Source organism: Citrus sinensis, chromosome 9 (assembly GCF_022201045.2).
Source record: "Citrus sinensis cultivar Valencia sweet orange chromosome 9, DVS_A1.0, whole genome shotgun sequence".
NCBI lineage: Eukaryota > Viridiplantae > Streptophyta > Magnoliopsida > Sapindales > Rutaceae > Citrus > Citrus sinensis.
In genome coordinates, this window is record NC_068564.1 from 25,472,687 (window position 1) to 25,488,045 (window position 15,359).

General features: G+C 32.9%; 2 protein-coding genes across 4 annotated transcripts; one reads left to right on the plus strand and one right to left on the minus strand.

The window, feature by feature from the left end:
• The first annotated feature begins 324 nt into the window (after positions 1-324).
• On the plus strand, positions 325-6,215 carry LOC102608808 (putative anthocyanidin reductase). Of its 3 annotated transcripts, none has more exons than XM_006475230.4 (7): positions 325-446; positions 1,657-1,818; positions 4,596-4,760; positions 4,857-5,074; positions 5,160-5,319; positions 5,568-5,778; positions 5,866-6,215. In XM_006475230.4, the coding sequence occupies exons 2-7, from the start codon at positions 1,683-1,685 to the stop codon at positions 6,020-6,022; spliced, it is 1,047 nt and encodes a 348-aa protein (XP_006475293.1). In that variant the 5' UTR covers positions 325-446; positions 1,657-1,682; the 3' UTR covers positions 6,023-6,215. The 3 variants fall into 3 exon arrangements, with proteins under 3 accessions (XP_006475293.1, XP_052290265.1, XP_024953193.1); XM_025097425.2 differs by lacking the exon at positions 325-446 and adding an exon at positions 2,192-2,292 and having other exon boundaries at positions 1,670-1,818; XM_052434305.1 differs by lacking the exon at positions 325-446 and having other exon boundaries at positions 1,549-1,818.
• Positions 6,216-7,885: 1,670 nt separating this feature from the next.
• On the minus strand, positions 7,886-10,303 carry LOC102608520 (uncharacterized). The gene is made up of 2 exons (XM_006475228.4): positions 9,100-10,303; positions 7,886-8,635 (listed from the first exon to the last, which is right to left on the minus strand). The coding sequence occupies exons 1-2, from the start codon at positions 9,794-9,796 to the stop codon at positions 8,004-8,006; spliced, it is 1,329 nt and encodes a 442-aa protein (XP_006475291.1). The 5' UTR covers positions 9,797-10,303; the 3' UTR covers positions 7,886-8,003.
• Between the last annotated feature and the right edge of the window lie 5,056 nt (positions 10,304-15,359).

The window sequence follows — 15,359 nt, forward strand, 5'->3', positions numbered from 1 at the left end:
AGCCAATTGTTTACCAAAATTTGATACTAATCAACTTAATACATGTCCAGATTTGTCTCAATGTATCAAAGTTAAAATTCAGATATTTGAAACCAAATAAAACAATAAATAAATGTACATAGGAGATACTCGTAAACATAATGGTAAATGAATAATCAATTCAACTAAAATGTTTTTGGCAATTACGTTTTCTTTTAAATGAAAATTTTGGTTAAAAAAAAATCAATAACTTCTATAACCATTTTTACTTAACTAACCATATTCTTTCCGTTAATTTTACAATAACTTCCCTAGTTAAAGTGCCTAATCAAACTAACGGCGAAACATTTCTTCACTACCCACTGTCTTCTAAACTTCATTTTCACAATTTTCTCTCAAACCCGCATGCCTAGTTTAAAAAGAAAAGAAAAAAGGACTCTTAATTTTTTTCAGCCCATTGTCTATAGGTACGTGCTTTAATTCAATTATCTTTCAACTTTTCCTCGAAAGTTATTAATTTAATTCATTTACATGCTCTCGTGTGCTTATGTTTTCAATTTTAGTTTAATTCCAATTTTACAAGTTTAATTTTTCATTCTATGATGGGACTTCGTGTTGATGTTATTTTTGTCTCTCTCAAAATTGTTCGATTTTGAGGACGAAATTTTTTGAAATTAAGCTTATTACATTCTAAAAATTAAATTTCGGAACCATTAAGATTGTTAAGAGGATAATATATACATGTATCATTGTTTGCTTATCTTAGTTGTCTCCTCTAATCTCTATATGAAGAACCCTGAAAATTTGGGAAATTAGAAAAGAAAAAAAAAAGATAAAATAATGAAATTTGGCATTTGATTTTTAGATGTCATTAAAGGGTTCTGATTTGGGGAAAGAAATTACAACTGTTGGAGATATGATTAGGGAAAGGATTCGATCTGTTATTCTTGAAATTCTGTGGTGGACGAAATTTGCTAAATGTTAATACAAAGACATATTGCATGTGAATAGCACAGTAAACATGCATGATCTAAAAAACCCTCAAACTTTGCTGGATAAATATTCATGATTTTTTTATTTGTATACATCTTTGCTTGCTTCAATCACAAAGAGGAGGAATTATTTTAGAATATATCAGAGATAATACGATTAATTAATTCATATATGACATATGTATTTGAATTTTATATAACCATCAATTGTATGTTGGTGATTCAAAATAATACACATTTGCTATAATATAATTTTCTTATTATATGATTGACACGATACCTCATAGATATTCTAAAAGTTTTCTACTAAGAGAACCCAACATTTAACAATCATGCACCAATAGAATTCCTCTTAAAATGAAAGTACTAGTTCTTACACCCTACATGCATTGATTTGTTTTGTTTTCTTTTAATTATCCATATAATAAAGGACAGACATGTTATGTCACGTACCCAATAATTTAATACACAACAAAACTATACGATAAAGTTGGTTGAATCTGATTCTCTATAAATAATGTTTAGTTCCATTCATGCATTCATATGTGCAAATAATATATGTACATATATACATAGATACATACACATACACACACACACACACAAACTTTAAATAATTAATTATTTTATATTGAAAGTGGTGACCTGTTGTGAGAAGCACTTACACTTTCACTTGAATAAGCAGAAGTACAAAGTTGCAGAAACACTTCAATGGAAAAGCCAGAAGAAAGCACAGGAAGATCAAAGACATTTTGTGTAACCGGAGCAAATGGTTATATTGGTTCATGGCTGGTGAAGACTTTGCTTGAAAGAGGCTACATAGTTCATGCCACAGTCCGAGATCCAGGTTAATTTCTTACTTTAATTTATTGCTGCTTATTAGTTCTAATTTTTATCATTTTATTTGTATATATACATAATTACATGCACATAAATGACTCTGTATATTTATTTATTTTCTTTTGTTTTGATTTACAAAAGCGCTTTAAAATAATGGGTGACTGATTGAACAGCTATCAGGGTTTTGGTTCAATAAACTTATTAAGGGGGCTAATATATAAAATTTAATAAAAATGGAAAAAATTTCAGTTAGCACCCTAATATTCCCTTAAACTTCTTTCTAACCTGAAGACTTGAACCCCTCAATATGATTTTGCCCATGGAAATGGACCATTATTTTAACAAATCATTTGTCATTTCTTTATTTTGTTCGAAAACAGAGATGCTATCATGATCGCAAACCACTCTTTAGTTGAATGGATATTTTGCACCTCCTCATCTTACTCTTTGGGTGGAGAAGTTGAGTCTCCATATATGTTGAGTGAGTATATTTAGTTGTTAGTTAATGGAGAAGACTTTTCAATGAATTCCTGAATTACGCTTTAATTGTGATTTTATGATCAGTTGGGTCTTTGCAATAATGTGATTTGCATAATATTGTAATATTCAAAGCAAAAAATACTATCCTGATCTTAACTTATATATTTCGAAAATATAAATATTTTTCTTTTTTTATCGTAACTTATTATTTTATGAAACATTAATCAAGAGTTTATATCTATCAAATAAAACTTATATCATGAGAGTTTGAAGGGCAATATGGAGCTTAATTCCTTTCCTAGTTGTTTATATTCTGAACCAAATTTATCCCTAATTTGTAGAACTGTTTTTTCTAGAATTTTCTGTGGTGGCAATAAGAGATCCGGTTATTCTAATTAGTACTTATAGAATAGTAGTTGCTACCTGAAATGGTCAGTGGGCCAAAGGCCAAGTCCCAATTATAAGGTATGTATTCATGGTGGATCGAAACTGCTATATTGGGACATTTATTATAAGTTATGATTTGGAATGCACGAATATATATAAGTGAGACTCAATATACATTAAACTTTTAGTCAAACCCACTTAGAGGGTACTTGGTCCGTAATTGTATTTGCAATAGGATCAGTGTTCTTCAATCTAGTGGTAATCACAGCCCAAGCTCATTAAGCCTTCTAGAGACCCTTAATTGCATCCTAAGTTAACCTAGTCTCATAAACCACTTGATGAATAAGTGAGGCAAATTTATCCTTAAGATAGTCATGATCCTATTTGAAGAGGGAGACTAATCTCTTTATCACTAAGATAGAATAAGATCATACTTGCAATCCACTCACAAGGATTTCAATTACTTTATAAGATCATGGTTTGCCACCCATATTACCTATAAATAGAGACTTTATTCATTGTTTCGTGGTGAACCATTAGCCATCATCAACATTTATCCTAGCAACCTAATTTCTATTATTCTCTGAAATTATTAGCCATAAATAGAAACCCTGCAACCTACAATCACTATTGATCAAAGAGAACCTCTCTTTTTATCAAAACCGCCATTGAAGGCTTACCTTGATCCACAACACCCATTATTGTTCCTTTACCACCATGAAGTCTTCCCTAATCAAGAACAAGCTTATGTTCTTAATAAAATCAATCAGAACCTACAAATTTTATCTTTTTGACCAAGTTATAGTTAAAGCCACCGAATCTTTCTAGAATCACTGTTTGGTACCAGAAACACATTCACAACCTTACAATCGTAGCTTTTTAGCCACCAAAACCCTCATACACCATTTCTAAGGTCAAGATCACAGTAAAGGTGTCCCCTAGTTCACAGCCATATTTTACAACTGTAATTTTACAGTTGCATTAACCCTAAGACACCAATACAAGCTTCTCCATCATTCATTTTACATTATCTACTCCCGTAACACCATTATTAGCAAGATCCTTTTTGTTCTAAAAAGGGTCCAATCTTCGCAAGTCAACAAACCAGAAGTCAAAGTTGCAATAAGGGTATGTTTAGGCTTCACCAACGCTTAATATAAACCCTAAGACACCATCACAAGGATCTTAATTTTTCATTTTACATCATCTGCTCCATACCACCCTTTCGCACCACCACTGTCAGCAAGACCCTTTTTTTCTGTAGTCAAAGTTGCAATGGAGGCATATTTGGGCCACACCAATGCTTGGACCTTACTCTTAGAACTATACGACAGAATCAGGCGGATTTCAGACGAAGCTCAAATTACCATCTGACCCATTCCTATCTTGCCGAAGGAGACCTTCTAGCCAATTGAGAAGTGATCTATAATCTAGTGAGATTCCTGCCCAAACAAAAAGAAAAACATTTAAAAAATAGTTGGAGTAATTAATGGAAATGGAGATTTTATACATTTTCTGAATATAGATCCAAGACCGAAAGTACACTGCTCATCAATTAAAAGCAGTAAGTATTTGCCCAAGCTACTTGATAAATCGAACATTAATTTATAAAACTTTTTTCTGATGCTTGTTATTAGGGAGTAGAAAATGCTTCTAAATTTCAAATAAAATTTTGATGTACATGAGTACATTCACTTTGCTGCGATTTTATCATTAAATTAATTATTTATAGTTGATTATAGTTAGTTTTTCTTACTGTATCTTCAAGAAGACTTATTTAGCTTTACCACAAATGACCAATAGTGAAATTAAAAACAAAATAAAAACATAAAAAACAAATCCTCTGATTATTGATAGCATTTTCTTGTTCTGTTGAATAGCTATGCTAACATTCGTTTACTCACCTTAAATTTACAGGAAAGTTGCAAATTTTCTCAAAGTGGACTAGGAGTGATCGGTTGAGATTGTTCCAAGCTGATCTGCAAGTAGAAGGGAGCTTCGACAAGGCTGTTATGGGCTGTGATGGTGTATTTCATGTGGCAGCTTCAATGGAATTTGACATCAACGTAAAAGACAACATTGGTAATGCCTATGTCTATGAATCCTAGTAATTTTAGTTCATAAATTATGTGGGAAGTGGAATTTGACACACACTTGTCTTCTGTCTTGAGCTTGAAGAAACTTATGTTCAATCAACTGTCATCAACCCTGCAATCCAAAGTACCTTAAATCTCCTCAAAGCTTGCTTGAAATCTGAGTCAGTGAAAAGGGTTGTTTTAACGTCTTCGGTTAGTACAATTACCGCCAAAGACAGCTCTGGAGAATGGAGGCCTGTGGTTGATGAATCTTGCCAGACTCCTATTCATCATGTCTGGAATAAAAAAGCAAGTGGATGGGTATAGCTTCAGCATGGCCCTAGCAATATTTTGCTCATTAACTGAAACAATCTCCTATTGATTGAAACACACTTCACTTTTGCAGGTTTATGTTCTTTCCAAGCTTCTGTCAGAGGAAACCGCATTCAAATTTGCGAATGAGAACAAAATTGATCTTGTTTCAGTGATTACAACCACAGTTGCAGGACCATTCCTGACTTCAAGTGTTCCATCAAGCATTCAAGTTCTCCTGTCTCCAATAACAGGTAGATAGGCATAAATCCTATTCATGTCATGAGCATCTACCTCAATTTTGACAGTATGCAAAGAAAAAGTTATTATTCACATCTAATAAACCTGAATTTGGTCATAAAATGAATTGTGGCTGAAATATTTCTGCTTATAATACTTTCAACCTGTGTAATACAGAAACTAATAGTAACAGGTCTGTGCATACATGCATACACATGAAATAAAGAAAGTATTATAACTTGTAAATTGGCTACTTCTATAGGTGACTCCAAGTTCTTTTCAATACTATCTTCTGTAAGTAACAGAATGGGATCAATTGCTTTAGTTCACATTGAAGATATATGCAATGCACACATTTTTCTGATGGAAAATGACAGAGCCCAAGGTCAATACATCTGTTGTGTGAAGAGCTGTCCAATCTCTGAATTTATTGATCATCTCAAGTTAGAGTATCCTTCCTCAAAGATGCAGACGTAAGTATTTCTTATGATATTATAAGATAGATAACATTCATATTAGAATCATGTGATGCAGATGTTCATTTGGTGTTATGTTTCTAGGTTTGAGGGTGAAAATCAGAGTTCAGTACCTTCTGTGATTTCATCAGAGAAGTTAAAAGATTTGGGGTTTAATTACAAGCATGGCATAGAAGATATTATATGTCAAACAATCGCAAGCTGCGTGGATTGTGGCTTTCTTCCCCCCATTCTAAAGTAAAGGTAGGTGATTGCTTTTGATAACTTAAGCTGACTTCAATAGGCTAAGCTCTAATATAACTGTAAGTAGAAATAGATGATAGTATGAAAGGAACGTTCAAGTGATCATCACCTAAGTCTTCCTGTTGTTTGGTATGTGTTGCTTTCTTAGCATTCAAGTCTTGGAAATGAATAGATGTTATTAATGTTCTCAACACGTGGACCTAATCGCTAAGGGAATATGGGTGAAACTTGCTGCGTTGATCTGATTTAGACACGTCAATTGCGGCACCAAACAAATCTGCACTGTCGTATCCGTATGAAAGTGTGAATCAACAAACTTAAGTTAGTAGTTTATTATGAAAAGACTCATTAATAATTATCAAAAGACTTATTAGTTAGTAATGTTAAACTTTATTTGAGTCAAGCTACAAAGAGAGGAACATGAAGGGTTTGGTGATTTTTCAGCTATAGAACTTTATATACAAACGGGGATCATACTATTACATAGCTATGTATGCCTACTGCAGTTGAAATTGACTGAATGATCCAGCAAGAAGTATAAGAATAATTCGGAGCAATCAGGACAAATAAATGCTTCACAAGTAGTTACAAATGGTATATAATCAATATATGCAGATTTAATGTAGAAGCTACTTCCTCTAATAGGCTCAAATGAACCTTTTTTTCTTTATCACATAGAGTTTGACCATATCAATAGTACCATTCAGTAATGATATGTAGGCCATATTTGAGCATTTATCAATTTTCAGCATCCTTCTTCTTGTTACAATGATATTTGTAGAGCTGCCCAGGAGCTGCAGCAATGAAGCCCAATGCTTGGTTTCATTTGCATGCAACTACAGAAATGTACTTTGAATGGCAAGGAAAACATGCTGGAGAAAATAGTTCCAATGCATATATAGTAGAGGGTAAAGTGAGTAGGGACTGACAGAACTATAATGGGAGTTGAGGCAAAATTGTTTTCAATTTCCTAATCAAGCTCTTTCAAAAAAAAAAAAAAAAAAAATCCTAATCAAGCGGAAGATTGAAAGAATTTGATAATGGCAGACCAAGTGGCAGCCCATTGAAGTGTCTAAATCAAGCTGGGTCTTTGCCAACTGCACTAAATATCTCCATTTGTGTTCATCTACCCCCAAAACAACTCCCCATACAAAACATTAAAGACCAAAAATTGACATATTGAATCCCAAATTTCAAATTTTGAATTTCACGATCTCAGACCAAGTTATGAGGGTCAGTACTCATTTATGAGGATACATGTGCCAGAGGACCATTAAGAGTTGGTGCACGCAGATATTGCAGCTAGATAAAAAGGAAATGAAATGATTAACCCTATTCACATTTTCTAAATAGACCAATAAAATTTGCTGCCTCAAAATCCAATAGGGTGACCATAAATCATGTTATCTTCAGAATTTTGTCATTTTGTTTTGGAATTAAGCTTTGTTTGAAGCCCGTCCTCCAGCAAGGACCACACGCATTCTCGCACTCCTCCATTCACATGCCTTTTTCACTCAACATTTAGATTTGCAAGTATGCACAATAAAAAACAACCAACGTGGCTAAAAGAGTTTTATATTCTTAATTGTTTAGTTTTGTATAAGGTAATTGGAATATAAGCATGATTTAGCTAATTAGTTGAATTGTTTCCTCATTGTCCCTACAACATCTGAAGTATTAATATAAAAAAGAACACCTAATGTTTCCAATGGGCAATTGGGCATGATATACAATCTGCAATGTAAACTATGATTTGCAATCACTACTCATCCACGTGTTGTGTGATGCTAAACTAAGAGCAGGCAGATACCGTCCGCATTGCAATGCACAAACCAGACTATAATGGCAAGCGACAAAAAGCTTGAAAGAAGAATCAAAACTCTTCTAAAAAGAAGAGGAAAAATATTATAAAAGCATTCACATCACAGCTTAACTATAATCTAAAAGTGGCTTTTTTTTTTTTCTTTCTGTTTGTTTCTTCAGGGTTTGCAGATTACCACAAAACAAGGAAGCAGAGCTCTAGGATTTAGCAGATAAAGCTCCTCAATATTTGAGTATAGACCAACTTTCCCAGCCAATGAATCAAACCCAGTTTGGCCAGCCATTTCTTGTATATTCTCCAAAGGCCTGTGAACCCTCCCGGCAATGACTCTGCATACCATCAAAGCTTTCCTTATAGATGGATCGTCTTCTACAATTTCAATTGATTCAAAAGCCCTTCCACTTGTAGATGTTGTAAACACACCAATTCCGCCTTTGAGTTCTTTCTTGGTAGAGAATCCATTTCTGATAATTCGACAGACGCAACATTTTTCCAATACACAAAGACTCGAGCAACCATTTAGGCCAAGAGAGCATGCCACGGTTGTACCATAGAACCTCAATAGCTCATTCCCATCTGCGAGGCACCGGGGGTGTTTCTTTGGGAGTTTGCTTGCTTTGATCTTTACCATTTCTCTATACTCTTCAAATCGAGCTAGAGTCTTTTGCATGTTATGAACTTTCAAGACTCTCTCAATCCTACCACAATGATTCTCAGACTTTAACCAGCTGGTTCGACAAATTATTTCAACAATTTTCCTTGATGAATCCCCTTCTACAAGCTCAGTAACTGTCAAAAGAGAGTAAAGTTAGCTTCTCGATAAAGCTACTTTAAAATTTCAAATGCGAGCATTTTAGTGGCTCAAAAGAAACCCAAAAGCAAAAGCAAATGCAAAAGCAGACATTTGGAAGATCAATGACTCAATTTACCCTTCCATAAGCTTCATTTTATTTGTGGGTTTAAGTGATAATCATTGCAGACCTTTTTCATATTCTGAAAAGAATTTGCAGAAGAATCCAGATTCTTTAATAAGTAAGTAAATTTTTTTTGCCAGAAAGTAAAGCGCAAAAGAAGGAATTTGTGTGCTTAGCAAAAGTTCTCATTACATAATGTGGTCAGATGAATGTCGGTAATTTTAATACTATGAGGATAAAAGAAGAAAGTAGGCAAAGCAAACTAACAGGTATGCTTTAAAATAAAAACCACGGAATTAAAAATAATGATAATCAGTAAAGGGTTAATCAAATTCTCACCAGCATGCTTGGAGAGATGATGAGCTTCAGCAGCTTCCCATTTAGTAAACTGCTCTCCACATTTATGGCAAGTCAATGAAGAACAATCTTTAGAATCTGTCTCAATAGAAACCCTGTTGCTTGAATGAATAACATTACCACCAGCACCAGAATTTTTAGGAACTCCAAATTCAGACCCTTCTCTATCAGACAAAAAAAAAGGGGATTTTCTTGGAGGAGTTGCTGGTGCCATATAAGAAGGATTAAAAAAAGGCATTGTTGAGTGCCCTCCAGGTCCAGGCCCTGGTGTCCCTGGCCTTAATGTTCCCACGAAACTTGACCCACCACTTACATTACCACCACCGCCACCCCCACCATTGCTGCCCCCGCCTGAAACTCCATCTTGGAACCCACCACCAAGCCCAGTGATCTTGAGCTCACACCTTGAGTGACTGAGAATGACTTCATGGGTTATTGGGTTCAGAAACTCACTGCTGCCTATGGACCTTGGACTGCAACTCGGTGGCTTCTCTAAATGTCTCTTGCTTCCATGAATCACATCTTTGAGATTTGCTATTGACCTTGAACAACCTGACCTTCCACCTGCTTTTCTCGTCAAGATTGTGCTCAATTGCTTCCTTGATTTTGGGTCATGAACATCTGATGGCTCTGATTTACAATGCAAAGATCTCTTCAATGAAAACCACACTGTTGGCATACTTAAACTCCCTCTTTGCTTTCTTTCTAGTGCTTTCGGCTTTCTTGTTCAAAAACTGTACCGATTTTCACTGTAACTTTCTTCCATTTTTCATTTTCAACAGCATTTCAGCCGCAAAGCAGAACATAAAAACACTTCCCATATTTTCTGACAACAACTAGCATTCATTCAACAGCTGCTATAAAGAACACATGCGCGTTCAGAAAATAAAACCAGAGCAAAAAATCTTCATCGGCAGCACTTACAAGTACAGTGCTTTTGTAAGCAGTTCATATATAAATTGTGAGTCATTCAATCATCGATATTAAAATAAATAAATAAATAAATAAAGAAGGGTATTAGAAAGAAAGAGGGAGAGAAAGAGATGGAGACAAAGGGACTCAACTTAAAGCTCGAAAACAAAGTGAGGTATTAGATAGAAAAGGAAATTAAAAATGAAATTTAAAGGGAAATTGAAGAATCTTTGGTTCTTGGGAAACATGACAACCAACCTGAAAGAAAAGGCCAAAAAAAAAGACATGTTCAGTGGCTCTAATAAATGCTACAGTGACTAAGGAAGGCAGCACTGTGAAACAACTCAGAAAGAGACATTTACATTTGTAATTGTAATTTTTGTACTGTGTCTCTCTCCGTCTCATTTCAATTTGAAAATTTTGTACGACTGTTCAATTTTAAAATTGTATACAACTTGCCGCCGAAGTGGTGGGCTGCTGCCCTCACAATGCTTGTGAGGGCAGCGGTTCTAGCCCCCACAAAAATATTGTGGGGGCTAAATATTCTTTATATTATTTTTTCTTGTGAAATATAAGTGGAGTATGGACATTTTTTCCTGTGAGGGGTTATTTATATTGGGCATGTACTTCATAAAATTTATTGTAATAATGTAAGTCCCAATCATGTATATCTGATAGTAAATATCAGTGTAATATCTCTGCTACAATAAGCAGTTGTTGTAAATATCTGTGTAATGCAGTAATCTGATGATTAATCAGTCTCAAAAAAAAAAAAATTGTATACAACTTCACAATTCCCACTCCCAAAAGATTTTGCATCAAATTTTAATTATGATCTTGGCTGAAATGACTTTAAAAAAAAATGATTCATTCTACGCTTTCAAAAAATAAAATAAAGTTGTTTTTAAGTTTTGACCTGTAACATGTGTTATGAAGTCCGAATTTATATATTTTATATCAATTTAAAGAGTTTTACTAGTTAAACTAATTGGCAAGGATTTTAAATATTAAAAAAATAATTTCAAATTAAAGTAAAACTAATGATCAGCTTCAATGTTTTACAAACATGTTATGCCCTACCCCAATTTTAAGCAAGATAGCCTTCACTCGTCCTTTGCCGGAGTTATGGAGTTATTGTCTTTACAAGCAGTTCAAACTCCCATAAAAATATTGTGGGGGTTAAAAATTCCTTCCCAATTATGAAAGTAATTGTGTGAAGACTGTATTTTTTTTCTTAAAATAAGAGTAAAGTAAATAATACTCAAATATTTGAGAGAGTTAAAATTTAGACTCTCGTCTCAATAATTACTTGATTATAAACATATTAATAAATAGTTTTATGTAATATGAGTTATAATCTTGCACATTAATCTCTTGTAATAATAATTAAAAAAAATAAGATAACCTTAATAAAGATTAATTAAACAATGTTCCCATAATGAGAATTCTTTTAGTCTTAAATGAGTTGAGTCTCCATTTAACCAAGATCATCAATACCTAGAGGGAGCATTTGGATCATAAATGATATATTATTAATTAAAAGCGACTTTGGTGAGGTGAGTCATTAAATGTAGGGTGCTACCAAACCACTGCCACTGGAATTAAATTACAAGAACACTGTTGATTTCACATTCACTGTTTAATCTCGCGAATCATCTTGAGGTGACAATATTGGAGAATTAATTGATAATCAAATTAATCACCGTTAAAATTAATGAAAGTGGTGTTGTGTCACAGCAGGACCACACGTCTGGCCCATTATGTGTTTGGACAATAGTGATACATTGTATTTTCTTTTTGGATTTTCTGTTTATCCTCCATGTTTTCTCCTCAAATAGAGTTTCTAGCCAACCACTGAATCCTCACAATTGTAAAGGCAGTAGCTTGAATCCCATAAAAATATTGTAAGTATTTAATTCCCTTTCTCAAATTTGAATAAAAACAGTTTTTTTTCTTTTCAAAATGTGAGTGTAGTTGATTTTTCCCTTTCAAAATGTGAGTAGAGTTGACGTCCCTCAAATATTAGAGAGAGTTAAAATCTAGACAATGTTATATCTGAGTAATAATCTCATGTAATTCCAAAAAAAAAAAAAAGAGTTTATGGATAAATGCTATAATTAATAACCCATCTAATTTTCTTTTTTATTCTTGCATTTAGTGTATGTTATGATATCTTGCTTTCATTTTTTTATTATTGAATCCTTTAATAAACTTTTTTTATATGGATTACATCACATTAATCTCATAATGGTTGGTCCCTAGAGGCTTAGCTAAATGATTTTTAAGTAATTTTATTTAACTAGCATCCCAACGTCAATGGTTTTTAAATAATAGTTTTTTTAATATTATAAATACAATCAAAGAAAAAGAAAATGTCAACTAATTCAATCAAGTAGTTATTAGCATATTCCTCTACCTTTTAAACAAATAAATGAACCAAAAATAAATAAATCCTCAAAATTGTAGCAATTTGCAATTATATACATATGTTTCTTATAAAAACTTAAAAAGAGGGAAAAAAAACTTAGGTTGCCCTTTTTATTTAGATATATGACTTCAGATAAAAATAGGTTCTTTCTATTCTAATAAAATTGTCCTAGTGATAAGTTAAGAAAAATAAACAATTAAAATAAATAAATATATGAAGAAACTTAGAATCACTTTAGACTAGAAGAACAATCTGCACCTTAATCTACTTATGATTATAGTGCAAAATAAGATGGGCCATTCTTAATGATGTAAGGGTATACTTTCTGATCAAAGTTAATTCAAAATTTCCATAAATATAAATAAAGTAATAATGATGATGATAGTAGACTAAAGCACTGATATGGAAAGGGTATGTGTTTATGGCAAAATATTGGTAATTGGCGAAGCCTAGTAGCGGTGTTACAGCACAAAAAAATGGGTAGATTTTTTTTAAATGAAGTTATGAAGTAATCGTACAAGAATTTTAATGAGAATGCCAAGTTTCCCATGAATGATTGTTCATGAAAATAGGAAACAGTTCAAAGTGAACTGATTGTTCTTTGTTTAATGGCATATATCTAGAATGAAAAGGAATAATAAACGAATGATTTTAATTGATTTTGTGTGTTATCACATGTTCTCTGATTTTAATTGATTTTATGTGTTATCACATGTCCTCCAAAATGTGTTAAGAATGAAAACTAGATTTACATCTTCTCCGTAGCAATTATTAATTATTATTTGAGAAAAGAAGAGCTCAGCTCAATTATCAGCTTTGAACACTAATCTCTATAAACGCACGACTTTCTAATGCAACTTTCAAAATCAGAAAAGGTGTTGAAAAAGAGGCACTATAAAAGTTTAGATACACCCAACAAGAGATCGAGTCATTAAAATAAAATAAAAAAAAATTGGATTACAATCTCCTCAGTCCTCCCTCCCTTTTCCTTTTTATATTTCAGATGTTTTCTTTGAATTGTTTTGTCATTTTGCTGTTACGCATTAAACAGAGGCACGCTAACATATGAAATTGTTATAAAAAAAAAAAATTCATGGGTACAAATTTAAAAGTTTATCATAAAAGTACCGGTTTGAGTAACACAAACCATGAATTTAAGGGGGTAGCAGGCATGTATTGACGCACCCATTAAATGACGGCACATGATGAATTCTGAGGTTTCCATTTTGCCCATTTATTGAAGAGCTCATGATGCCGTTGACTTGGCCTTCTCTATTTTTTTTTTTTATCATTATTTTTTGGTAAATTACTCTATTTTTAAAAAAAATGGGAAGCCCCTTTCTTTCTTTCTTTTTTCTCTTTATTCCGCAAAATTAGAAAATGTAAATTGGACTTTCTTGTGTTGGCCCAGCCCAAAAAATGTAGGCTTATTTGTGATTCATGATTTCGTATTTACTATTTAGTACAACCCATTGACTCATTTGGATAAACTTAAATACCTTAGAATTATTTGTTATGTGACTACTATTAGGAGTATAATCATGTCGATCTACATGCCAGTCCATTGAACTTTTATACCTAAAATGTGAGCTCAAACACGGATTTATTTGAGCTCTCATGTGGTGCCGGTCCGATTAAATTTATAGCTACATAAAAAATAAAGAAAGAAACAAGTTTTTAATTCAAACCAAGCAATTCAATTATATTATTTCATCGTAGGTTCAAGGTATATGTTGAATAAGAGTGATGGTAAAGTTTCAAACTCTTCTATAAATTAATGTGGTCTAAATTTATTGGCCAGATGAAAGTACGAAAAACTAAAATAAATCACTTGGATCAAATTTTATTTAACCCAACTAATTGAATTACGTCACATCAATTTGTACAAGAATTGGTAACTCCATTTTTGAAATATTATCTAAGCAACCCAAGAGGGTGAATTGGGTTATCAAAAATTATGCAAAACAAACCACACAACAGTTTAAATTTAATGCCTTAATAAGAATGAAAATAATAAATTTAATCAAGCAAGATAATAAAAGAGTAAGGGAAGAGAAATCAAACATGTGATTTTTACGTGGTTCGGCTAACCGTGCTTACGTCCACGCCTCCAAGCACACCGGACTTGAGGATTTCACTATTTAAGTCTCCCAAGACTTCAAATGCTTACAATTGACTTCAAATGTGTCAATCAACCTTTACACCAAGAGATTATCTCCAATCTCTTAACCCAAGTGTATCTCAAGTGTATCACTGTAGCAGTCATTATCTCCAATCTCTTAACCCAAGTGTATCCCAACACTTACAATCACTCAAAACAAATATTACAAATGTGTTTTTCCCTCACACAAAATATATGATTACAAATCTATGCTCAATGGGTGAGTAAATGAATCAAGAACGAATTTAAAGCTCAATGAATGTTGTACTCTCAATTACAAGCTCAATGATAATGTTGTGATTCACCCTTGTTTGAATTTGATTAAGCTTATTTATAGTTGGAACTGAAAACTAGTCATTATTGACTTTCTATTCGAAGTCAGATCGCCGTTTTGACTAGTCTAAGTTACCATTGGACATAATTTCTAATTGTCGGATCGCCATTTTTAGGATGTCGGATCGTCGTTAGTGTTCAGAGGCTACTCTTCAATTCTGCTCGATGTCGGCTAGCCATTATCAAAATATCGATTAACCGTTTGCTACAATGACTGCTACAATAAACTATTTTCTAAAATTATAGTTTTATCTCAAAACTTTCAATAATAAAACTATAGCCCAAAATTTTATGAAACTTTTCAAACAAATCCATTTTCGTAAGTTCAAGTAATACTTTCGATTAGACCATAAACTTGAAAAACAACCAATTTTATAAAATCATTTTTCATTAAAATATAAAACCTTA

Excerpts from the sequence above, each read along its gene's own strand:
- LOC102608520 (XM_006475228.4), bottom strand. The coding sequence starts at position 9,796 with ATGCCAACAGTGTGGTTTTCATTGAAGAGATCTTTGCATTGTAAATCA. Across the intron at positions 8,636-9,099 it reads TCATCTCTCCAAGCATGCTG|TTACTGAGCTTGTAGAAGGG; the intron begins GTGAGAATTTGA and ends CTCTTTTGACAG.
- LOC102608808 (XM_006475230.4), top strand. The coding sequence starts at position 1,683 with ATGGAAAAGCCAGAAGAAAGCACAGGAAGATCAAAGACATTTTGTGTA. Across the intron at positions 5,075-5,159 it reads ATAAAAAAGCAAGTGGATGG|GTTTATGTTCTTTCCAAGCT; the intron begins GTATAGCTTCAG and ends TCACTTTTGCAG. Across the intron at positions 5,320-5,567 it reads TCTCCTGTCTCCAATAACAG|GTGACTCCAAGTTCTTTTCA; the intron begins GTAGATAGGCAT and ends CTACTTCTATAG.